Consider the following 25744-nt stretch of genomic DNA (forward strand, 5'->3'; position numbering starts at 1 on the left):
CTCCTGGCTCAGCCTCCCAAGTAGCTGGGATTACAGGTGTATGAACCACTCCTGGCTAATTTTGTATTTTTAGTAGAGATGGGGTTTCACCATGTTGGCCAGGCTGGTCTCGAACTCCTGACCTCAGGGGATCCACCAGCCTCGGGCTCCCAAAACGCTCTGGCGTGAGCCAGTGCACCCAGTCTCTTTTCCTTTTTCTTTTAAGAAACAAGATCACCCAAGCTGGTCTCAAACTCCTGGGCTCATAAGATCCTCATGCCTCAGACTCCCAAGTAGCTGGGACTACAGGCACAAGCCACTGAGCCTGGCTTGGGCATCTTTCTAGTGTACCACCTTTAACTTTTCCATTTCTCACTTAGCACCTAGATTCATCATTCCTTTTTTTTTTTTTTTTTCTTTGAGACAGGGTCTTGCTCTCTCACCTAGGCTGGAGTGCACTGGCACAATCACGGCTCACTGCAGCCTCGAACTCCTGGGCTCAAGTGATCCTCCCACATCAGCCTCCTGAGTAGCTGGGACTATAGGCGCATGCCACCATACCCAGCTGATTTTTGTATTTTTGGTAGAGACGGGGTTTTGCCATATTGTCCTGGCTGGTCTCAAACTCCTGGGCTCAAGCAATCCGTCTGCCTCGGCCTCCCAAATTGCAAAGATTATAAGCATGAGCCACCGCGCCCAGCCTAGATTCATCATTCTAAACTGCAATTATAATCATGGTATTCCCTCTTTAATTCAGTGTATCCTCATTGTCTGTACTAGGGTAAACTTCCTTGACACGGTTCATAAGGCCTTTGTACCACGGCCCCAGCTCACGTCTCTAGCCTTACCCCTTACCATTTGTATTACAACCCTGTGCACGATCCATTCTGAGCAATTTACCAATTCCTTAAGTAAAAGCCAAACTTTCCTTAGCTTCTGAATCTAGAAACCCTATGCCTAGAAGGCCCCCTTCCCTCTCTGTACTGCTGGAAAATTCCTTCTTAAACTTCAAGAATTAGTTTAAATTTTGCCCGTTCTGGGAAGGCTTCCCTGAACTCTCCAGGTGGAGTTAAGTGGCCCCTTTTTGTATCCCTATAACACACACTGTACATGCCTTTCTTACATTTATCGCACTGCTGTAAGTGACTGTATACATGTCTATTTCTTCTCAAGTAGAAGTGAGACCAGGAAGGTAGAGACTGGACTCTTTATATCTGTATCCTTAATATCTAGCACAATGCTTAAGAAATGTCTGTCCACTGTGCTTAACAAATGTCTGATGAATAGCCAAGGCTTTTTAGGATTATCAACTTACTACAGCTGGTGAGGGAACATGAATGCTTGGGACAGATCGAGGTCGCACATGATTGGCCAAATGGCAAAGAACAACACCGTCAGTTAGAGCTGCTCTGAGATCACAAGGCAGAGACACTTTCAACCGGTACTCAATATGCTGAAAGAACAAAAAACATGTAATAGATTAATTGAAGAAAGACTGACATATAGGACATAAGGGAGTTATAATGAAATCTAATTAAAAATCAAGATAAAAAGGAAATAAGTACCACAATATCCATTTTATCCCTCTATCCTAAGTTTAACTTAAGGAGATCTAATATATATGGACGGTAGCCAGGGCATAGTGGTACAAAGTACAACATAAATTCATTTACAACTTCCTGATTAAAAAAAAAAACCTAGATTCTCCTTCAATTCCAAAATAAAATAAAGAGGCAATCACTCACTATATATGTGTAAGTGTGATATTTATATATGTGTGCACACACATATAAATTATTACTCTGACAATATTTCTTTATAACAGGAAGTAGAAAAAAGGAAAAAATTTAAATGAGTAGAGCTAGGAATTGAGCTTTATAGAATAAGCCATCTATCTCATTTTCTAAGTAAATAGCTGAAAAGAATTTCCTTAATAGCAAAATGTTTACATTCATCACAAAACATGGCACACAATGGGCACTCGTTGAATCTGTTAAAAATTACAGCTGGGCACGGAAGCTCACGCCTATAATCCCAGCACTTTGGGAGGTCGAGGCCAATGGATCACCTGAGGTCAGGAGTTCGAGACCAGCCTGGCCAACATGGTGAAACTCCTTCTCTACTAAAAATACAAAAATTAGCTGGGTGCAGTGATGGGCACCTGTAATCCCAGTGACTCAGGAGGCTGAGGCAGAAGAATTGCTTGAACCCACAAGGCATAGGCTGCAGTGAGCCAGGATCATGCCACTGAACTCCAGCCTGGGTGACAGAGTGAGACTCCGTCTAAAAAAATAAATAAAAATGATGTGTCAAATGAAGACGTGATCACAGGATTATGATCTATAGCAGTAACACTGAAAAAGTGTAAATCAAAGGTAATGTACATACTTTACGCAGTTGGTCTATTAATTCCAGCTCTTCTTCTCTCTGTCTTGAATTCTGTCCTGTTATGGAATCTGTAGAATCAGTGGTAGGTGCAGCAGATGGAGGAAGGGGTGAAGCATGACCTATAAAAATATTAATATGTAAGACAGAAAGGCAACTGGCAGTGCTAGGAGAACATCTGGCTCTACCTCATCAGTTTCCCTGCAGGTACAGTGCATCGCTTTCTACTTCCTGCAGCAGGTACAGTGCATCGCTACTTCCTGCAGGTACAGTGCACCGCTTTCTACTTCCTGCAGGTACACTGCATCGCTTTCTACCTCCTGCAGGTACACTGCATCGCTTTCTACCTCCTGCAGGTACAGTGCATCGCTTTCTACTTCCTGCAGCAGGTACAGTGCATCGCTACTTCCTGCAGGTACAGTGCACCGCTTTCTACTTCCTGCAGCAGGTACAGTGCATCGCTACTTCCTGCAGGTACAGTGCACCGCTTCCTACCTCCTGCAGGCACACTGCATCGCTTTCTACCTCCTGCAGGCACAGTGCATCGCTTTCTACTTCCTGCAGCAGGTACAGTGCATCGCTTTCTACCTCCTGCAGGTACAGTGCATCGCTTTCTACCTCCTGCAGGCACAGTGCATCGCTTTCTACCTCCTGCAGGTACAGTGCACCGCTTCCTACCTCCTGCAGGTACAGTGCATCGCTTTCTACCTCCTGCAGCAGGTACAGTGCATCGCTTTCTACTTCCTGCAGCAGGTACAGTGCATCGCTTTCTACCTCCTGCAGGCACAGTGCATCGCTTTCTACCTCCTGCAGGTACAGTGCACCGCTTCCTACCTCCTGCAGGTACAGTGCATCGCTTTCTACTTCCTGCAGCAGGTACAGTGCATCGCTTTCTACTTCCTGCAGCAGGAACAGTGCATCGCTTTCTACCTCCTGCAGGTACAGTGCATCGCTTTCTACCTCCTGCAGGCACAGTGCATCGCTTTCTACCTCCTGCAGGTACAGTGCATCGCTTTCTACCTCCTGCAGGTACAGTGCACCGCTTTCTACCTCCTGCAGGTACAGTGCACCGCTTCCTACCTCCTGCAGGTACAGTGCATCGCTTTCTACTTCCTGCAGCAGGTACAGTGCATCGCTTTCTACCTCCCGCAGGTACAGTGCATCGCTTCCTACCTCCCGCAGGTACAGTGCACCGCTTCCTACCTCCCGCAGGTACAGTGCATCGCTTTCTACCTCCTGCAGGTACAGTGCACCGCTTCCTACCTCCTGCAGGTACAGTGCACCGCTTTCTACCTCCTGCAGGTACGGTGCATCGCTTTCTACCTCCTGCAGGTACGGTGCATCGCTTTCTACCTCCTGCAGGTACGGTGCATCGCTTTCTACCTCCTGCAGGCACGGTGCACCGCTTTCTACTTCCTGCAGCAGGTACGGTGCACCGCTTCCTACCTCCCGCAGGTACGGTGCACCGCTTCCTACCTCCCGCAGGTACGGTGCACCGCTTCCTACCTCCCGCAGGTACGGTGCACCGCTTCCTACCTCCCGCAGGTACGGTGCACCGCTTCCTACCTCCCGCAGCTACGGTGCACCGCTTCCTACCTCCCGCAGCTACGGTGCACCGCTTCCTACCTCCCGCAGCTACGGTGCACCGCTTCCTACCTCCCGCAGCTACGGTGCACCGCTTCCTACCTCCCGCAGCTACGGTGCACCGCTTCCTACCTCCCGCAGCTACGGTGCACCGCTTCCTACCTCCCGCAGCTACGGTGCACCGCTTCCTACCTCCCGCAGCTACGGTGCACCGCTTCCTACCTCCCGCAGCTACGGTGCACCGCTTCCTACCTCCCGCAGCTACGGTGCACCGCTTCCTACCTCCCGCAGCTACGGTGCACCGCTTCCTACCTCCCGCAGCTACGGTGCACCGCTTCCTACCTCCCGCAGCTACGGTGCACCGCTTCCTACCTCCCGCAGCTACGGTGCACCGCTTCCTACCTCCCGCAGCTACGGTGCACCGCTTCCTACCTCCCGCAGCTACGGTGCACCGCTTCCTACCTCCCGCAGGTACGGTGCACCGCTTCCTACCTCCCGCAGGTACGGTGCACCGCTTCCTACCTCCCGCAGCTACGGTGCACCGCTTCCTACCTCCCGCAGCTACGGTGCACCGCTTCCTACCTCCCGCAGCTACGGTGCACCGCTTCCTACCTCCCGCAGCTACGGTGCACCGCTTCCTACCTCCCGCAGCTACGGTGCACCGCTTCCTACCTCCCGCAGCTACGGTGCACCGCTTCCTACCTCCCGCAGCTACGGTGCACCGCTTCCTACCTCCCGCAGCTACGGTGCACCGCTTCCTACCTCCCGCAGCTACGGTGCACCGCTTCCTACCTCCCGCAGCTACGGTGCACCGCTTTCTACCTCCCGCAGCTACGGTGCACCGCTTTCTACCTCCCGCAGGTACGGTGCACCGCTTTCTACCTCCCGCAGGTACGGTGCATTGCTTTCTACTTCCTGCAGGTACAGTATATTGGTTTCTACTTCCTGCAAGTACAGTATATTGCTTTCCACTTTCTGGATTGACTTTTTAAAAGGGTTTTTATTATGGAGATTTTCAAATATACACAACAGAGAATAGTATAGAAAAATATGTAATGTTCATTACCCAGTTGACTCAACTACTTTTGTTTGATTACATCCACTTAAAAATGTTTTTATTGAAAATTAATACACAGAAAAATATACAAATCGTAAGCACAGTGCTCAATAAATTCTCCTCACCAAGTGAACACAATCAAGTTTTTAATGCAATCTTACCAATCCCAGGAGCCCCTTCCATGCTCCTTGCCCATAAGTACCCAACATGCTCAAAACCGCACCCTGACTTCTAACACTGTAGGCTGGTCTGGTTCATTTTTGAACTTTGTATAAATTATGCTGTATTGTATGTATTCTTTTGCTTCTGGCTTCCTTTGATCAATGGTATGTTTATGAGATTTATCCATGTTGCTGTATATAGGAATTGGTTCATTTTCATTGCTTATATGGTATTCCATTGTACAAATATACCACAATTCATTTATCCATTCTCTTGATGGACATTCAGTTTCAGGCTATTATGAATAATGCTGCTATGAATATTTTTGTACACGTTTTTGGTACACGTGTGTACATATTTCTCAAAAGTAAAACTGCTGGTCATAGGGTACACAGTCATCCGTCAGTATTCAGGGGAAATTAGTTCCAGAAATCACCCCTCTCATACCAAACTTTGTGGATGCTCAAGTCACTCATATAAAATGTAGTATTATTTGCATACAAACTATGCATATCCTCCTTTATACTATACTTTAAATCATCTCTGTTACTTACAATACTTAATACAATGTAAATGCTATATAAATTGTTACTATACTGTATTTCAAAATTAGTATTATTTCTTTCTTGTGGCATTGTTTATTATTGTTGTCTTGTTTCTGAAGACTTTTCTGTCCATGACTGGTTGAATCCATAAATACAGAATCTGTGGGTACAGAGGCTGACTGATAACAGTCTACCATGCTTTCTTACACTCTCACCAGCAGTGCATCTGTACTTTGACTTTTAAATCTTACTGTGAATCCATCTGTTGGTACCATTGAAGGTAAGTTGTGTTTTTTTTTTGTTTTTTTGAGACAGGGTTTCACTTTGTTACCCAAGCTGGAGTGCAATCGCGCAATCTTGACTCACTTCATCCTCAACCTCCTGGGCTCAATCCATCCTCCCGCCTCAGCCCCCCAAGTAGCTGTGACTACAGGCCTGCACCACCACGCCTTTTTTTGTTTGTTTGTTTTTGAGACGGAGTCTCGCTCTGTCGCCCAGGCTGGAGTGCAGTGGCGCGATCTTGGCTCACTGCAAGCTCTACCTCCCGGGTTCACACCATTCTCCTGCCTCAGCCTCCCGAGTAGCTGGGACTACAGGCGCCTGCCACCATGCCTGGCTAATTTTTTTTGTATTTTTAGTAGAGGTGGGGTTTCACTGTGTTAGCCAGGATGGTCTCGATCTCCTGACCTCGTGATCTGCCTTCCTCAGCCTCCCAAAGTGCTGGGATTACAGGTGTGAGCCACCGCGCCCAGCCAATTTTTTGTATTTTTTTAAGAGATGGGGTTTTGCCATGTTGCACAGGATGGTCTCGAACTCCTGAGCTCAAGTGACCCCATGTACCTCAGCCTCCCAAAGTGCCAGGATTACAGGCATGTGCCACCACGCCTGGCCTATTTTTTAATTTTTTTTGAGACATAAGTTTCACACTGTCATCCATGCTGGAGTGCAGTGGCGCAATCTCAGCTCACTACAACCTCCACCTCCTGGGTTCAAGCGACTCTGCCTCAGCCTCCCGAGTAGCTGGGATTACAGGCGCCTGCCACCATGCCTGGCCAGTTTGTTACTCTACTGCCCAGACTGGAGTATAGTGGCGCCATCTTGGCTCACTGCAACTTCTGCCTCCCAAGTTCAAGCAATTCTCCTGCCTCAGCCTCCTGAGTAGCAGGAATTACAGGCGTCTGCTGCCACACCCGGCTAATTTTTGTATTTTTTCAGTAGAGACGGGGTTTCGTCATGTTGGCCAGGCTGGTCATGAACTCCTGAACTGACGTGATCTGCTCGCCTTGGTCTCCCAAAGTGCTGGGATTACAAGTGTGAGCCACCGTGCCCAGCCATTTTTTGTATTTTTAGTAGAGACAGGGTTTCGCCACGTTAGCCAGGCTGATCTCGAACTCCTGACCTCAAGTGATCTGCCTGCCTCGGCCTCCCAAAGCACTGGGATCACAGGCGTGAGCCACCACGCCTGACCTTATTTTCGTTTGTTTGTTTGTTTTAAGAGACAGAGTCTTGCTCTGTTGGCCAAGCTGGAGAACAGTGGTGCTTTTAATTATAACTCATTGTAACCCTGAACTCCTGGGCTCAAGCAATCCTCCCCGCCAGCTTCCCAAGTAGCTGGGACCACAGGCACACACCACCATGACAAAAGTTGTTATTTTTGACTTGAAATGTTTGTTTCCACTCCCAGGTAACTTCTTTGGGGACCAGGGAGAAATTTGTCATTATTAACTAAAAGAACATGAGACTGAAAGTAGATTTTAAAACAATTATTGTTTTAAGAAAACAGCTTTTATCAATAGAAAAATGTGAAAAAGAGTTCATTACTAAGACAAAGAACATTCTCTAAAGCCTTGAAAGCGCATTTTATTTGTTCAAATACTCTATAACCTGCTTTTAGGTGGCACTAAGAAACTTTCTAATCCAAACAAATTCAGATAAGATTTTCCTGCTTTAGTATCAGTGAGATCACAGACACATGCTTTTGCCGAGCTGATAGCTTTGTTTCATACTATATGCAGAAGTTTAAAAGCATCCATCTAACAGCTAGCGTCATTGTGTAAACCTCCCCTCGCCCCTGGCTTTTAAAATCACCACCACCTACCTTTGTTGGTTTCTGCCCTGACACCTGCTCGGAAAACGAAGCTTTCAGGGCGCTGAGGCTGATTTCTCTGGATAGCAGCAGGAAAAGAATATGCAGGGGAATGATGAACTAAATTAGCATGAAAAATAAAATGAGATTAAAGGAGATGAAAAGAAAATATAATAGCAGACATACAAGTTACAAAAGTAACAAGTAAAAAATAAAATTAAACATGGCAATGATATAAAATAATTCTATTTAATAATGAAAAGTCTGGTACAGAAAATAATCATGAAAGCAGGAGGACCGCTTGTATGTATTTTACATTGTCATGTTATTTTTGGTGTATCAATAAAGGTGGAATGAATGTTAACATATTGAACAGTCTCCCGCAGACCTACGGCTGTTGTTCACTTATTCATATCAAATGGCTGACTAGCTGAGCAACCAATTTAATTTAAAAATGGGAAAAAAAAAAAAAAAAAACCCCAGTGGTTTCCAATTCTGTATCTGATTTCTATCTCAGAAAAAGCAGCCACAGCTCTCTAACAAGTAATTTAGGAAAATCTTGGTAAAAAATTATGATCTTAGCCGGGTGCTGTGGCTTACATCTGTAATCCCACCACTTTGGGAGAACAAGGCAGGAGGATCCCTTGAGCCCAGGAGTTTGAGACCACCCTGGTCAACACAGAAAGGCCTCGTCTCTATTTATTATTATTTTTTAAATAAAAAAATAAAGAATTATAATCTTGATGTGGTTAATTGCACCTTTGCGTCTATTACCTGTTTCTGTTGCAGGTGAACTTAATAGAGCATTAGGTCTGTCATCACTCTGTGGAGAAACAGACATATATCAATAATTGTTATTCAAGAAGAAATACTTTCTACTTTTATGGTAATTTTGAAATTATAAAAGACAAAAAACAGGTAACTCTCCTTCACGATTAAGTCTAGAGATGAGAATTTGGGTCAGGTGCAGTGGCTCATGCCTGTAATCCCAGTACTTTGGGAGGCTGAGGTGCGAGGATTACTTGAGAGCAGGAGTTGAGACCAGCCTAGGCAACATAGTGAGACCCTGTCTCTACAAAACATCTAAAAAAATTGGTCAGGCATGGTGGTGTGCTCCTGTAGAGGCTGAGGAGGGAGGGCTGCTTGAGCCTAGGAATTAAAGACTGCAGTGAGTAATGATTGTGCCACTGCACTCCAGCCTGGGTGACAGAGGGAGACTCTCTCTCTCCCTCTCTCTTTTTTTGAGACAGGGTCTCACTCTTGTTGCCAAGGCTAGATTGCAATGGCATGATCTCCCAGGCTCAGGTGATCCTTCTACCTCAGCCTCCCAAGTAGTTGAGACTATAGGCACACATCACCATGCCCAGTTAATTTTTGCATTTTTTGTAGAGACAGTGTCTTGCCATATTAGCCAGGTTAGTCTTAACCTCCTGAGCTCAAGCGATGCACCCGCCTCAGCCTCCCAAAGTGCTGGATTATAGGCATGAGCTACCGTGCCTGGCCTGACCCCCTCTTTAAAAAAAAAAAAAAGAAGAAGAAAAAGAAATGAGGATTTGGTGAAATGAGTTAATTCTGTTATTTTTAAAAGCCAAGTTTTTTTTTTTTTTTGAGACGGAGTTTAGCTCTTATTGCCCAGGCTGGAGTGCAATGGCACGATCTCAGCTCACCACAACCTCCGCCTCCTGGGTTCAAGCAATTCTCCTGCCTCAGCCTCCCAAGTAGCTGGGATTACAGGCATGCACCACCATACCCAGCTAATTTTTTTTGTATTTTTAGTAGATATGGGGTTTCTCTATGTTAGTCAGGCTGTTCTCGAACTCCCAACCTCAGGTGATTTGCCTGCCTCGGCCTCCCAAAGTGCTGGGATTACAGGCATGAGCCACCACGCCCGGCTTTTTTTTTTTTTTTTTTTTTTTTTTTGAGATGGAGTCTCACTCTTGTTGCCCAGGCTAGAGTGCAATAGAGCACTCTCAGCTCACCACAACCTCTGCCATTCGGGTTCAAGTGATTCTCCTGCCTCAGCCTCCCGAGTAGCTGGGATTACAGGCATGTGCCACCACACCCGGCTAATTTTGTATTTTTAGTAGAGACAGGGTTTCTCCATGTTGGTCAGGCTGGTCTCAAACTCCCGACCCTCAGGTGATCCACCTGCCTCGACCTCCCAAAGTGCTGGGATTATAGGCATGATCCACCTTCCTCGACCTCCCAAAGTGCTGGGATTATAGGCATGAGCCACCACGCCCGGCCTAGTTGTGTTTATATAAAGACAGTCCATTATTTAACAAGCTCTTCCTAAGACTATGAAAAATGATCATCCTAAGACAGAAAATGTTACTGGCAAATATATGAGAAAGAAAAAGCAACATTTTATTTTCTAATAGTATTTCTCCATAATAGTTTCTAAAGTACTTTTTTCTCTGGAGAATAAAATTTAATATTTTTAAAAAGTAATATAGGTTTCCTAATTTCGGTTAGGAAAGAAGATGTTTAAGAGATGATAGATATATTTTCTACACTAGTATTTGAGTCCAAGACATTTTCAATTCATTGACCAAAAGAACTGTAAAAAGGAGGAAGAACTAGCTAAACAGTTACAAAGCTTACCTAAAGAAAGGGAAATGTAGTTAAGCTAATTTACAAAGAAATGTTGGTTGACTAGGTTAAAGCTGCTGAAGACTTGGCAGGGGAGTACAATTAAGAAAAGCTAGAATAGGCCGGGCGCAATGGGCCACATCTGTAATCCCAACACTTTGGGAGGCTGAGGTGGGTGGATCACGTGGTCAAGAGATTGAGACCATCCTGGCCAACATGGTGAAACCCCGTCTCTACTAAAAATAAAAAAATTAGCTGGGCATGGTGGCGGGTGCCTGTAGTCCCAGCTACTTGGGAGGCTGAGGCAGGAGAATCACTTGAACATGGAGGCGGAGGTTGCAGTGAGCCGAGATGGCGCCACTGCATTCCAGCCTGGGCAACAGAGTGAGACTCCATCTCAAAATAAATAAATAAATAAAAGAAAAGCTAGAATAACATTAATAGTTTTTTAGGCCTTGACATCTAATTGCCTTGAAATATAATCTAAATATATTATAACTTTATGATACGACTAAGGCACATTTCTGGACATAATGACTCTAAAACTAACACAAACATACAAATCTGCTCCCATACTTTCCCTACCATCGGTTTCAATATTTTCAGAACTCTTACATCGCTACTTACAGTTGGGTCAGATAAATGAGGACAAATAATTTTAACTGCTAAAAATAAATAAATAAATAAATAAATAAATAAATAAATAAACAAACAAACAAACAAACCAAGGCCATATGTTGAGAAAATTCTCAAGACTCACTTGGAGACAATTTTCTGGTAACAATTCCTTAGTTTGATATCACAGGTTGAGAACTAAGATTTAAACAGTGAGCTGAGCTCATAAGGCAGTGTGTTCACATCTTAAGTGGAAAAGACACGTTCATCGGGTTTATAGATGCAAGTAAACTAAGTTCTGGGTGTTGAGAAAAAACGGAAATTTAAATAAGAAATTTAATTCAAACAAGAGTAACAGAAACTGGTAAAAGGAATGAACAGGTAAATGAGGCAAAAGCCAGATATCTTTACAAGGAAGTAAAAGACTATGTTTATTTTCCAGGGCTGTGAATAAGTAGAAAATTGGTTAAACAAAGACATGTTCAAGGACCAATAATATAAAAAGAGAAACATTCAAGGTAGAGATTATTCTAGACAATGGAGGAAAAAATATTTTCAAAAATTTAAAAAACACTTATTAACAGGACATAGACTAGAAATTTAAAAAACACTTATTAACAGGACATAGACTAGAAATTTAAAAGTATTAAGGAATAAAAGGAGAAAGTTAACAGGCAACTTTATGAGATGAGAAGAGCTGAAACAACAATGAAGGGCAGCGAACGTTCTCTCCTTCGGTTTGAAACAGCAACAGGCCGGGTGCAGTGGCTCACACCTGTAATCCCAACACTTCGGGAGGCAGAGGTGGGCGGATTGCCTGAGGTCAGGAGTTTGAAACCAGCCTGGCCAACACAGTAAAATCCCATCTCTACTAAAAATACAAAAATTAGCTGGGTGTGGTGGCATTCACCTGTAATCGCAGCTACTCGGGAGGCTGAGGCAAGAGAATCACTTGAAACTGGGAGGCAGAGGTTTGTAGTGAGCTGAGATCTCACCACTGCACTCCAGCCTGAGCGACAGAGCAAGAGTCCGTCTCAAAAGAGAAAAAAAAAAAAAAAAAAAGAAAGAAACAGCAACAGATAATATACAACTGGCTATGACGAAAACAAAGCCAGAAGAGAGGAGACTTGTAAAAATGGTTTCTGAAATGTATTTTTATTAAAGCTATAAATCTAAGTGACTTGCATTCTAGGATACTAAAAATCATTAGCTTAAATCACTGTGAGGCCATTAACTACATTTGGGAACTCTTGGAAAACTGGAGAGCAAAAAAAAGGTTAAGAAATAATCTCTCACTAGAGAATTTAGGCAATGGAAAGAAAAAAAAACCCAGAACTGATATAAATTCAACTTTTAAGCCTGGCTAAGCAATAAAAGAAATAAATTCGTAAGTATAATGTATAATTGCTGTGAAAGTAATAGAGATACTAAAAAATAAAGAATAAATCTTTTAAAATAATCATTTGACAGTACAGCAGGTCGGATAGAAAAAAAGACTTATTTATCTTAAATCTAGTGAAGTTTTATATTTAATCTCATATGACAGTCACTGTAGAACAAGACACTGTGGTCTGTCTGGACCACACAACTTTTGGCACAGTCAAAACAACTCTCAGTTATGACTCTGAATAAGCCACAATGCCCGAAGGTGTTCATGGAGTACAACAAATTAACTTCTCTCCCATAAATCTAGAATGGTGCCAGTTATGGACCTTCCTTGAGATCATTTTGAAAAAAAGTTGCTGAAATAATTTTCTGTGTTGTTCCAATAAGGATCCCAGTTGAGAACGGCTAGCAAAGGGTTCACATGGAAGAGAATTATGAAGTTTTTTCAGGAGGCATCCAGGTATGTAGGGCATGTTCAACAATAACCAGAGGAGGTTTCTCAGATTTACAGTTGTTATAAAGTTGAGGTTATTAGCCGGGCTTGGTGGTGGGCACCTGTAATCCCAGCTACTCGGGAGGCTGAGGCATGAGAATCGCTTTAAACCCAAGAGGCAGAGGTTGCAGTGAGCCGAGATTGTGCCATTGCACTCTAACCTGGGCAACAAGAGCAAAACCCCGTCTCAAAAAAAAAAAAAAAAAAAAAAAGTTGGGGTCAGCATTTAAAAAAGCACAATGCAGACAGACTAAACTGAGGGTTACCGGAGGCTGGGAAGGGTAGTGGGAGGGTGGGGGAAGGAAATGGGGACAGTTAATGGGTCCAAAAAAAATTAAAAGAATAAGATTCAGCATTTGATAGTACAAAATGGTCATCACAGTCAATAATTTAATTGTACATTTAAAAATAACTAAAGGAGTATAACTGGATTGTTTGTAACACAAAGGATAAATGCTTGAGGTGATGGATAGCCCATTTACCTGATATAATTATTATGCACTGTATACCTATATCAAAATACCTCATGAACCCCATATACACACTTACTATGTACCCACAAAAATTAAAAACTAAAAAAAAAAAGGGCATGATACAAGAATTCGGTTTTAATGTTTTTAGAGACACAGTCTTGCACTGTCCCAGGCTGAGGTACAGTGGTGTGATCACAGCTCACTGCAGCCTTGAGTTCCTGGCCTCAGTTGTATTCCCCCTCAGGCTACCAACACTGGGATTACAGGTGTGAGCCAGTGTGCCTGGCTCAATGCAACAATTTGAAAGTATTCTGGTACATGAGACAAGTAAAAATATTCAAACAGCAAAATTAAATATTCAAGAAAAAATAAAGAATACAACACGTGGAAAGTAACTGTCATTTAGAAGTTGAAGGAGGTTGGGCGCAGTGGCTGACACCTAGCACTTTGGGGGGCCGAGGCAGGATGATCTCTTGAGCCCAGGAGTTTGAGACCCGCCTGGGCAATATAGTGAGACCTTGTTTCTACAAAAACTTAAAAAGTTAGCCAGGCATGGTGGTGCGCATCTGTATTCCCAGCTACTCAGGAGGCTAGGGTGGGAGGATCCAGCCTGGGAGACAGAGCAAGACCCTGTCTCAACACATAAAAGAGGTATAACTAAAACATTTGAGAATTGCAGTGGATACTGAGCAAAATGAAGACCAAAAATTTAAAAATCACCCTAAATGAGCAAGCTCTAACGAGGGATGTATTTCTAGTTTGGACCATGAAGCCAGAATGGAGGGCACAGAACTTATGAAAATTCATTAAAGATGAACAGTCTGGGAAAGGCATGTAAAAGAATCTGAGTTTATTTAGGAAGAAGCTAAGGATGGCATCGTAATTGTTTTTAAATTCTTACATTTAAAAAATATTGTATTTTGTGTAAAAAAAAAAAAAGGATTCTTACATTAAAAAATGCTAAATAACTAGAAAATCTCCACTCTGGAAAGAAAAGAAGTATAAACCACAGCAGGACAGTTGTAAGTTAGACAAAGGTCTTCTTGACAGTGAGAATTGCTGATCATTTTGTACATATCCAGTGATAACAAATATGGAATTACCACTCCTAGAGGCCTTCAAAAAATAAAATACTACAGGTTCTTAATTTTTAGAGTTTAGATTAAATTTTTCCAGAAGGTGGAATGTATCATCTCTTATGACATTATTGCTGATAAAAAGCAGGGGTTTGCGATTTTTTTTCTTATAGGGCCAGACTGTACATGTTTTAGGCTTATAGGTATATGATCTTGGTCACAATTATCCCACCTCAGCTGTTTACTGTGCAAGCAGCCATAGGCAATGCATAAACAAAAGGGACTGGCTATGTAAAAATAAAGCTTTACTTATAAACAGGTGGCCTAGGGGCCATAGTTGGTTGACCCCTACTGTAGAAGGTTTTGGTAGTGATAGCTTTTTTGGACTCAAATTATTTTGCATGCACATTAGACAACAGAGTTAATTCAATATTATATACTAACCAAAGTGAAATAATAACTCACAAGAAAAACACCTTTGATAAAAAAATCAGAATGACACATCAAACAGAATCTGAATACGAAGAATTAATGTGAGCTCTATGACTATCTCTAGCATCATAAAACTTTCAAAAAGTTTCAAGGGAAATCAATGTTAAACAAATAGTTTCATAAACAGGTATATTTATGCGATCCTATATTTCAGATTGTTAGATCAATTCACCGAAAAATTCAAGACCTTACATCCACCTCCTCCCCAAACTTCCTGGTGAATTACAATAACAAGAGATACCTTAAGAGGCGTGAAGGCAGAAGAATGAGGCAGGGTAGCAGCACAGCCCACTTGATTCAACCCTGACAGCGACTACATTTCAAATGAGAAAGAGAAGAAACAGAAGGCAGCATTTATGTTAGCAAATGTCAGGCAGGCAGATCTGACTAGTGACATGAGAAAAGGAAAGGTCACTGACAATCTTTCAAATGGTTTACTAAGCTACTGACAGGGCAGGAAGAGAATATTTGGGGGACAAAAACCCATGGACACAGTTTTTCCACTTGTATAATTCAGGATAGTCTCAATACCTCATGCCACATTAATCAAGAAATAAGAGGCATGATTTCTGAAAAATGATTTTACACAGAAATAAAACAGAACATCAACATTGTTAGCATAGTAGCCTTGAAACTAATGAGTCCTGTTCCTGTGATGAGGGATTTTAACCAAGCAGAACTGGATGAATAAAAACAATATCTTTTCAACATTAATCCAAATTAGATATATTATAATTAGGACATAAGGATTCTGCATCAACCTAAAGGAGGAACCGGCATTTCATCTCTGCCTCTGTGAAACTCCTCATGACTATAAGAGGGGAAGGTGGAATTTCCCTTTTCTTCGAATCCTTTATCTTTCACCAACCAACATAACAACTGGTTAGCGGTATTAGAGATATAGTTAGATTGTATCTATATAATTATTGTCAATTAAAAAGAAAAAAATTTAAAGTATTACATAGAATTTTGATTACAGATAAGAGGTGCTCAAAACATGACAATTTTTCTCATTTGCCACATGGAGAGTGGAAATCAGAGAAGACAATACTTTCACAAAGAGCCCTGGATAAGGTTTTACCTATTAAAACAACAAAATGCCAAGAGCTTAAAAATAGTGAAGTCTTTATAAGTAATTTTTAAAAATTTAAACTAGGACCATAAATTTCTAAACTATGAGATAAATGAACAAGAAAACAAACGGGTGTTTAGGAAAAGGTATGTATATGGTCAATAAAATAAATACAACTGTATTTTTAATGAGAATTAACATATTTTTATTTAACAAAAGCAGGTAACACACAATGTATTACATGTATCACAAAATCTATCTTAAGGCAGCAAATAATGAAGATAAAAATATACCAAAGAGCAAAACTGTGACAATGGTAATACACTGTGTATGCTTCTGGGGTTTAGATTTCCTGGGCCTGCTTTTTAATCAAAGGTATTGGAACTACTTTCAATGTCAAATATATTGAAATATATATTCAATGTCATATTCTTTTAAAATGAGACCTGATATAGACGAAAGCAACAGGAGCTTGAGGGGTAGCCTGAAGAGAATCTCAGTGTAACTGATATTAACAGGAGCTTGAGGGGTAGCCCGAAGAGAATGTCAGTGTAAACTGATGTTAACAGGAGCTTGAGGGGTAGCCCGAAGACAATGTCAGTGTAACTGATATTAACAGGAGCTTGAGGGGTAGCCCAAAGAGAATGTCAGTGTAAACTGATGTTAACAGGAGCTTGAGGGGTAGCCCGAAGACAATGTCAGTGTAACTGATATTAACAGGAGCTTGAGGGGTAGCCCGAAGAGAATGTCAGTGTAACTAGCAGGAGCTTGAGGGGTAGCCTGAAGAGAATCTCAGTGTAACTGATACTAGCAGGAGCTTGAGGGGCAGACCGAAGACAATGTCAGTGTAAACTGATATTAACAGGAGCTTGAGAGGTAGCCGGAAGAGAATGTCAGTGTAAACTGATGTTAACAGGAGCTTGAGGGGTAGCCCGAAGACAATGTCAGTGTAACTGATATTAACAGGAGCTTGAGGGGTAGCCCGAAGAGAATGTCAGTGTAAACTGATATTAATAGAAGCTTGAGGGGCAGCCCGAAGACAATGTCAGTGTAAACTGATATTAGCTGTTATAAATCTTTATTTCAAATTGTAAGTTTCAAGGTCTTTAAATCAAATTCAGCATTTACCTTACGATATCGTTCATCAGACCTTTTCATCATGAAACAATTTAATAATCAGTAGATGCACAGAATTTATATGTTCATTCAGGAAATATTTATTGAGCACCTAATATATCCCAGGAACTGTGGTAGGGATGGAGTGTATTAAGGTATATTAAGACAAAATAGAATATCCTTGTGTTCATGAAGCTTATAGTCTAGTAGTCCAACAGAAAAGAGATAATAAAAGAATAAACAAGCTGGGCACAGTGGCTCATGCCTGTAATCTCAGCACTTTGGGAGGCTGGGGCAGGAGGACTGTTTGAGCCCTGGAGTTAGAGACCAGCCTGGGCAACACAGTGAGACCCTGACTCTACAAAAAAATAAAAAAATTAGCCACGTGTGGGGCATGCACCTGTAGTCCCAGCTACTCAAGAAGCTGATGCTTCAAGGAACCATGTTCATGCCACTGCACTCCAGCCTCGGCAACAGAGGGAGACTCTGTCTCAAAATAATTAAATAAATAAATAAAAATAAAGAATAAAATTAAATTAAAAAATAAAAAATAAAATAATAAACACCCAAATAAAACTACCATGATAAAAAAATTACCGTGACAACAGTAATACACTATGTATACTTCCTGGGCCTCCTTTTCATCAAACGTACTGGAGCTCCTGTCAGTTTATTTAACTGTCAAACTGTGGGCTGATTTAAGGGTAGTGGGCTGCCGAAAAGTCATGTTAAAGATGGGACATTTAAACAAATACCTGATAGATGAGTAGGAATTAATCAAGGGGTACATGCAGTGAGGGAAAGGCATTCTATGTAAAAGAAACAGCATTTGCAAAGGTCTGAGATGGGAAAGGGCTTATGATATTTGAAGAGCTGGAAACAATGCTGGTATAGCACAAGCCCAGAGAGGAGACTGGAGAGGGAGGCAGTAGAGCACGAAGGAGCTTCGAGGCCACGTTCGGACTTCACTCTAAGCAACGTGAGCCTTCTGAAGCACAGTTTTGATAATATGAGGTTTTATTTAAAATACGACTCTTTTTGCACAGTGTTGGTTGGGCACTATTTGGCAGACAAAGAAATGTGAGATGTGTTTTAAAGGCCGTCTAATTTGGAGGATCAGATATGAATACTGAGAACTAAAACTTAAGTGAGTGTGTTTTGACAAACGGCCGAAGGGAATTTCAAGTTATGCACTAAGGGGATTTTGCTGCTGTTGTTTTTCTAAATTCCACTGTTTTGTTGACAAAAAAGTCTTGGCACTGAGACTTATACCACTTATTCCATGTGTTATTAAACCTTCGGTTTCCTAAACGGTTTTCAGTTTCAGTATGGTGTTTAATGCAGGTTCTCCTATCAGCCAGACAGATGTGGCTTCCCAGCCTTGCACTTACTGTCTGTGAGACCTTGGACAGGTCACATTCTGGGCCTCAGTACTCATTTGTAAAAAGGTGATAAGTTTAACCTTCACTCTTAAGGTTGCTGCGAGGAGTAAATGAGATAACTTTGGTAAGCGTTTGGATCGTCGGAGGCTCTCAGTATTTGTCTACATTTTTAACTTATTATTCACTTCTTAGGCCAATTCACTTAAACTAAAACTCTAGAGTGCGATGATTGTATTCACCTATAAGACCGTCCAGTTAAAAGGTGCTTTATCCATCTCAAAGGAAATGAAGGTTGTGGAATACACAGCAATGTGAACAGACCACGGAAGCTGATGTAACAGGAATGTCATGCCGAGGCATGCAGCTCACGCAGCAGGATGCACCCTGGCAGCAGTTACTAGCACTGTAGGCACTAGACTTCTGAATATACTACTATGAAAACAATCACATAAAACATGATGGGGAAAGAAATTCTAGAAATGGTTAGAATTCTTTCACAAGGCTAATAAGACTTTAAATAAACCTTCCATCTTATACTTATTTTGAGCTGATGAAACAGGCAATAAAAGTAAGCCAGTGTTAAACACGATCAGCAGTTAATGTTTCCTTGGGTTTAAAAAGTGAACAAGAAGGAATAATCTTGGGCTGTAAGTATTTAAAACCAAAGTGAAGGATTTTCAGTAGCTGAAAATACATCATAAAATTGGATGCCAAATATACAGCTGTGCAATCAGTGTCATGAGTCACCTTAACATACAGGTGACCCATAAGCCAAATTAATGATTAATAAAGTAAGTGCTCCTGGAATCAGACACATTTAAAACATGAATATTATGTTATGCCTCCATTGCCAGCACACACAAAGCCAATACGGTTCTCAAGGCAAACGTTTTCCTTTCGGTGGCACTGACAAAGATATGAGCTGCAGAACTTTGAAACACTGGGTCAATCACAAATGGTCATGTGGGAAAATGGTTTAGTTCTTCATAAAGCATTTAGTAATGATGCTCATCATGTTTTATGGTATTTAGATAGTTTCTGAATAAAAAGTACAATCTCTAAACACAGAAATGCGAAACTCCGTTTTGTGCAAAACTCTTACCATGCACAAGGCACTATCATCAGTGTGCTGAGACCTTCTGGATGGGAAGGGGCACTGGAGAGGTGGAGAAAAATGAAGCCATGTCAGAAACAAACTACGCACACGTGTGACGTATTTCACGAATACACACACAAGGGAAGAGACATATTAAGACATACTTTCGAAGACGCTGACATAGAGGACCACATTCACAATCATCTGGAATTCATGCATTATAATAGTCAGTAAGTTGGTTCTGAGTACTGATCTTCTCCCAGAGTTTAAACAACTTCAAATACGATCTTATTGCCTAAAACCTTACAAAGCAAGGAGGGAACAGAAAGCTGGAGAGAGATGTAACAATAACATAAAGAACCTGTGGTCATTTAGTGAGCCAGTGACAAACAAGAAGCCCAGAGTCATAATTTCTAGTCTAAGTATCTCTTCATTTTCTTTCTTAAGCAAAATGAAAAGTACAATTACAATTTTTAGAACTGTTTATGTTATTTTCCTGTGGAGCTTTAGTTTTCTTGAGAATGAATTACTTGAAAACAATCATCAAGAAGGAAATATTGGGGTAAAAAAGAAAACACACATTAAATTTATCAAACTTTGGTTGTCGAAAATGTGTTAGAATTATTACCAGGTGAAGAAAAGACAAGTGAACATGCTGGAGCCAATCTTTGAGGTATTATACAAATATATAATGTTCTAACATAAAAAAACAGAAGTAGTTCTATGTCTGATAAAACTTTTTAAAAACCTTTCTAATGGACAATTGAAAACATTTCAAACAATACACTTTTCCATACCAGAAACTCTTGTGCTTTAAAAACACTGAAAATTGTTGCTTGTAAAGCCCCACATGTTAGGTTTTCAAATAACTTATTTTATGAAAAGCAAAGTCAAAATTCACATGAAACAACGCTTTTATGCATTTTTCAAGGAGGTAATGATAATAAATTGAAACAAACTGGGTCAGGCGCAGTGGAATTAAGTGCCTGTAATTCCAGCACTTTGGGAGGCCGAGGCAGGCAGATTATGAGGTCAGGAGTTCGAGACCAGCCTGACCAACACAGTGAAACCCCGTCTCTACTGAAAATACAAAAATTAGCCGGGTGTGGTGGTGCACACCTGTAGTCCCAGCTACTCGGGAGGCTGAGGCAGGAGAATCACTTGAACCCGGGAGTCAGAGGTTGCAGTGAGCCAGTATCGCGCCACTGCACTCCAGCCTGGGTGACAAAGTGAGACTCTGTCTCAAAAAAAAAAAAGAAAAGAAAAAGAAAAAACTGGTAGGTTTTTAAAGGGAAAATGGTTAATGAGAAAGCCGACTACAATAAAAACATTTAGTAAGCTTCATTTTAACAGATCAAAAGAGGTGTGTAGATTTTTAAAAGGTTAAGTGATTTATTTTCTGTTAATCTGTAAAAAAAAGTACTATTTGATATTATAAAATAAGTGTTATCATTGATAGCACTGAATCTGAAATCCTATGTAAGAGTCTTTTTTTGTTTAGTGGCCGCTCCATTTTCCTGTACCAGGTAAAGCTCCCGGGACTCTACACACAACGCTTCAAAAGTGGAGGAGAGCGTGAACCCAGGAGGCGGAGCTTGCAGTGAGCCGAGATCGCGCCACTGCACTCCAGCCTGGGCGACAGAGCAAGACTCCGTCTCAAAAAAAAAAAAAAAAAAAAAAAAAAGTGGAGGTGGAGGAGAGGGGGACGGTGCCTCTGGTGGGGGTCAGGGAGGGAAATATCATCTCTAGATGGATGTGTATAGCTGAAAAAAGCCTTGATCTATAGATTCTAGTAAACTCCTTGGCTTGTATCATCTCCCTCATAAGGAGAATTTTGTGAGGGGGAAAAAGAAAAATGGCAATATTCCGAGCACTGAAAACATGATAATTACATGTAAACATTTCATTTCCATTGCAAAAATAACCAACTCCAAAGAAAAGGAGATTACATCAACTTACCTCACCATCTACGCCATCTAGGAGCGGGTGCTGTTTTTGTGGACTTTGTGATGCTTTTTGCTATATAATCCCAAAACCCCCCAAAAAAGGAAGTTGGTTAGAGCCTGGAACACTGCAAATAACAAATTCTATTTACTAAAATAATCACTCACATTAATTTTTTTACCTCTTGTATATAGCATTTTTCTAGATTTACTAGTTAGAAAATGTTTAGTTAGAAATTTTTAAAACTATACATATATCTACACAAACACATTTACAATCAGAATATTGACCTCTTACTCGATGAACTTATTCTCTCCCTCTAATGGCTTTAGTATCACTCGAATGCTAATAACTTTAGCTAGAAACAAATCTCAGGTTTGTGTTTTCAACTGTCTATGGAAACTCTCTACTTGGAAACCCCACTCCACCTCATATCTGACACATTCAAAAACAAACTCACAATGTCCCATACTAACTGGCTATTTTCTCCAACGTGTGATGTCTAATAATCTAGTAATAACATTATAGCATTGGTGTGGTCCCTGCTTTACAACGTGCTCTACTGTATTTCACTGTGTACACAGTGTTTCAGTGATTCTTCTACTGTGTGAGATAAAATATCATCATCATATTCATTTAGAGATGAGAAAATCGAGAAGAGAGGTTATGCGGCACGTGCAAGGTCTCCAAGTTCGTCAGCAGCATAACTGGTTTGCGCCTGCCTTCCGACTGCAAAGCCTGCGTTCTTTCCACAATGCTAGACCCTCATTTGAAACCATCTTTCAGCCTCCAAACCTCGCTTTGGGAGCTTCTTTTTTTTCACCCTCTTCAGTGATTTATTCACCATCTGTGATTTATTCACCGTCTCTCTTATAGGTAATTCAGCAAATCCATTTTATTATAGTAATAGGGGATATAGCATCTACCATACTAGTATTAAGCATTAGGTATATCCATAATAATTCTGAGATAGTTAATATTTAATAGTTAAATATCACACACAGGAGGAACCTAACAGCATAAAATGGCTCAGTAACTTTCTGAAAGTCAAGCGCACAGCGAGTGGCAAAGCTGGATTCAAATGCAGAGATTTCTGAATTTAGGCTCTTGTCACTGCAATACTGCCAACCCTTAGGACCCTTAGAAACCATCTGGTTTTTATGCCTTATTTTGCACCCCAGTCTAACTACTGCAATTTCCTTCTTCATTTTCCTCTTTCTAGTCTCTTTCTTCCTAACCAATTCTAATGCAAGTCAATTAGTTTTTCAGAAGTCTCTCTCTTCTCATGTTTTTTCCTGCTTTGAAACTCAGTGTTCTCTTTTACTTAATAGATCAAGATCCAACACTAATTTGACATTTAATCAAGACTCTCTACAAGTTGACTATCTCTTACTGGCTGTGTGACTTCTACAGAAGGCAAACTAAGTTAATTTATGCAAAACACATAGAACAGCACTTAAGATTCAGTGTTAACCATTATTACCGAGAGGCAGCACAGACTGTGCTCACAGAATAGGCTTCAGAGCCAACCTGCCTTGTTCTAATCACAGGATTTTAATCCTGCCACTTCCTGAGTATTTAATCTTAGTAAACTGTTATTCTCTCTGAGCGTGTTTCCTTGTTCATAAAAAGAAAAAATGGGCTCTTTCCCTAAGCAGCCTGAGGTAATCTGTGAAAAATGGTTCGCTATTCACTTGACCCGGAGAACCCCACGAAATCATGCAAATCAAGAGGTTCCAATCTTTGTGTTCACTTTAAGAACACTCGTGAAACTGCTCAGGCCACCAAGGGTATGCATATACGAAAAGCCACGAAGTATCTGAAAGATGTCACTTTACAGAAACAGCGTGTACCATTCCGACGTTACAATGGTGGAGTTGGCAGGTGTGCGCAGGCCAAGCAGTGGGGCTGGACACAAGGTCGGTGGTGCAGAAAGAGTGCTGAGTTTTTGCTGCACATGCTTAAAAATGCAGAGAGTAACGCTGAACTTAAGGGTTTAGATGTAGATTCTCTGGTCATCGAGCATCTCCAAGTGAACAAAGCACCTAAGATGCGCCGCCGGACCTACAGAGCTCATGGTCGGATTAACCCATACATGAGCTCTCCCTGTCACATTGAGATGATCCTTACGGAAAAGGAACAGATTGTTCCTAAACCAGAAGAGGAGGTTGCCCAGAAGAAAAAGATATCCCAGAAGAAACTGAAGAAACAAAAACTTATGGCACGGGAGTAAATTCAGCATTAAAATAAATGTAATTAAAAGGAAAAAAAAAAAAAAGAAAAAAGAAAAAATGGTACCTAAAGAGAGTTGGGAGAATTAAATGAGTAAATATATATAATGTACTTAAAATAGTGTCTACTACATAATAAGCATTCAGTAAGTTTTAAGTACGATTATCATCATCTCAATAATTCATTTTTCCCATAAGTCTTCAATACAAACTCTCTAGGCCAGCTGGTGTTTCCTGCAAGTGCCATTATTTTAAATCTACAAATCACACAAGGCCGTTCCCAGCTCCCATCCTGTTTAGATTTCCTCAGCTTAGAACGAACCCCCCTTTACACCATCATCCAGTCTTTTCTTCCTGGCTAAATCCTACCTACTCATTCTTCAGGGTCCCTATCTTTTCTTTTTGAGGTCAATTCTGATGATACTTGTTCTCTAAGTCTTCTATTGCCTTGAATATAAAACTAGCACTTTCATTATAAGCTGCCTTATTTTGTTTTATTTGTGTTTATTTCCCTGATAAGGTCTAAGCTGTGCCTGGTGGGCAGGGCTTGTATTTTATGCATCTTTATATTCCTTGTACAACCAGCATTCCATAAAGGTCTATCAAGTCAAATGGATGAACAAAGTTAGGCTTTCAGAAGTCTAGGTTTGCCTCCTGATTAAGAAAACAAATGTACTATAAATGACCACATTGCTTAATCTTCCTAGACCTGCAGCTTCCTCATCTGTGAAACCTGAACACCTCCAAATGACCTATTAAGAATAAACCAATAAAGTACTTCCATTAGTTTCAAGAGAACTATATAAAAAAGTTTGTATGTAGTAACAAATCAAGCAGGGACTTAAGGGAAAGAGAAATGGTTAGACAAATTAGGAGATATAGTATGTATAGTATTAGATGACTTGTGTGAAAATACAATGACAGAGATAAAGGAGGACAAGAGAACATGGCCATTAGTACATTAACAATTCTTATGAGGGTTGAAAAGGCACAAAAAGAAGAAACATCTCAGGGCAGACAAGGTTTTGAGGGAGGGAGGTACCTTTGTGAACCTCTGCTTGTAGGAATATTAATTTTAGTATTTTTGCTATTGGTCAAAAGATTTGCCTACTTTTTTTTTTTTTTTTTGAGGTGGAGTCTCACTCTGTCAACCAGGCTGCATGAAGTGCAGTGGTGCGATCTCAGCTCACTGCAACCTCCGCCTCCCGGGCTCAGACAATTCCTCCACTTCAGCCTCCTGGTTAGCTGGGATTACAGGCATGCACCACCACGCCCAGCTAATTTTTTTATTTTTACTTGAGACAGGGTTTTGCCATGTTGGCCAGGCTGGTCTCAAACTCCTGACCTCAGTTGATCCACCCACCCTGGCCTCTCAAAGTGCCGGGACTACAGGCGTGAGCCACCACACCCGGCCAGATTTGCCTGCATTTTTATAGAAAACAATAGACAAGGGAACTTGTTGGATGAAGAGGAATCAGGTGAGAAAGAGAGTTAAACATCATCACCAAGGGTCTGGTACATTCAGAAAAAAAGAGTTTATCAGGTAAAACAGTAAAACAGACATATGCATCGTACTTAAAGAAGATGGTCTCTAGTTAAAGTATGAAATACAGGAAAGTCTTTAGTGGACAAGAAAAATTCATTTAATCATTGAACAAATACTTATTGACCATTACTATGAGCTAAGACCTGCTAAGGTCTAGGGACACAGCAGTAAGTAAAACAGACATGGTTCTTACCTTCATGGAGTTTACAGATAAATGAGAGACAGATATTAAGTAAACAAAATTACAAATAATTAATTATGAAGAAAAAATGATGATTTCAGAACAAAAAGATAAGTAATACAGGTAAAATAAAATGACAACGTTTCAGGCACTACTATAGAGGCTGCAAAACGTTAAGAAATATTAATGGCGTTGTTAATTGAATGTGTGTGGAGAGCAGAAAGGAACAAATCAAAGTTCCTGCAAAGGAT

At 41.2% G+C, this 25744-nt stretch overlaps 2 protein-coding genes across 19 annotated transcripts in view; one reads left to right on the plus strand and one right to left on the minus strand.

The window, feature by feature from the left end:
• Positions 1-25744, minus strand: part of LRCH3 (leucine rich repeats and calponin homology domain containing 3) — a 101397-nt gene that overhangs the window by 12174 nt on the left and 63479 nt on the right. For 6 of the 18 annotated variants that reach the window (XR_008678428.2, XR_004071013.3, XR_010133087.1 and 3 more), the window contains exons 13-19: positions 21551-21610; positions 19598-19651; positions 15167-15238; positions 8573-8621; positions 7811-7918; positions 2368-2486; positions 1295-1432 (exon numbers count right to left, since the gene is read on the minus strand). Coding sequence is in view for 12 of the 18 variants with exons in the window: in XM_031013318.3 (XP_030869178.3) it covers positions 1295-1432; positions 2368-2486; positions 7811-7918; positions 8573-8621; positions 15167-15238; positions 19598-19651; positions 21551-21610 (600 nt within the window). In the remaining 6 variants the exon portion in view is untranslated. The remainder of the gene's footprint in view (positions 1-1294; positions 1433-2367; positions 2487-7810; positions 7919-8572; positions 8622-15166; positions 15239-19597; positions 19652-21550; positions 21611-25744) is intronic. The other 12 variants (XR_008678431.2, XM_031013320.3, XM_031013316.3 and 9 more) reach the window with 6 other exon arrangements.
• Positions 22753-25387, plus strand: LOC101141368 (large ribosomal subunit protein uL22-like). The gene has a single exon (XM_055382801.2). It carries the CDS (start codon positions 23214-23216, stop codon positions 23766-23768), a length of 555 nt encoding a protein of 184 aa, XP_055238776.2. The 5' UTR covers positions 22753-23213; the 3' UTR covers positions 23769-25387.

The sequence above is a fragment of the Gorilla gorilla genome, chromosome 2 (assembly GCF_029281585.2).
Source record: "Gorilla gorilla gorilla isolate KB3781 chromosome 2, NHGRI_mGorGor1-v2.1_pri, whole genome shotgun sequence".
NCBI lineage: Eukaryota > Metazoa > Chordata > Mammalia > Primates > Hominidae > Gorilla > Gorilla gorilla.

Bases quoted from the DNA above. Each gene is read 5' to 3' on its own strand.
- LOC101141368 (XM_055382801.2), top strand. From the start codon at position 23,214: ATGGTTCGCTATTCACTTGACCCGGAGAACCCCACGAAATCATGCAAA.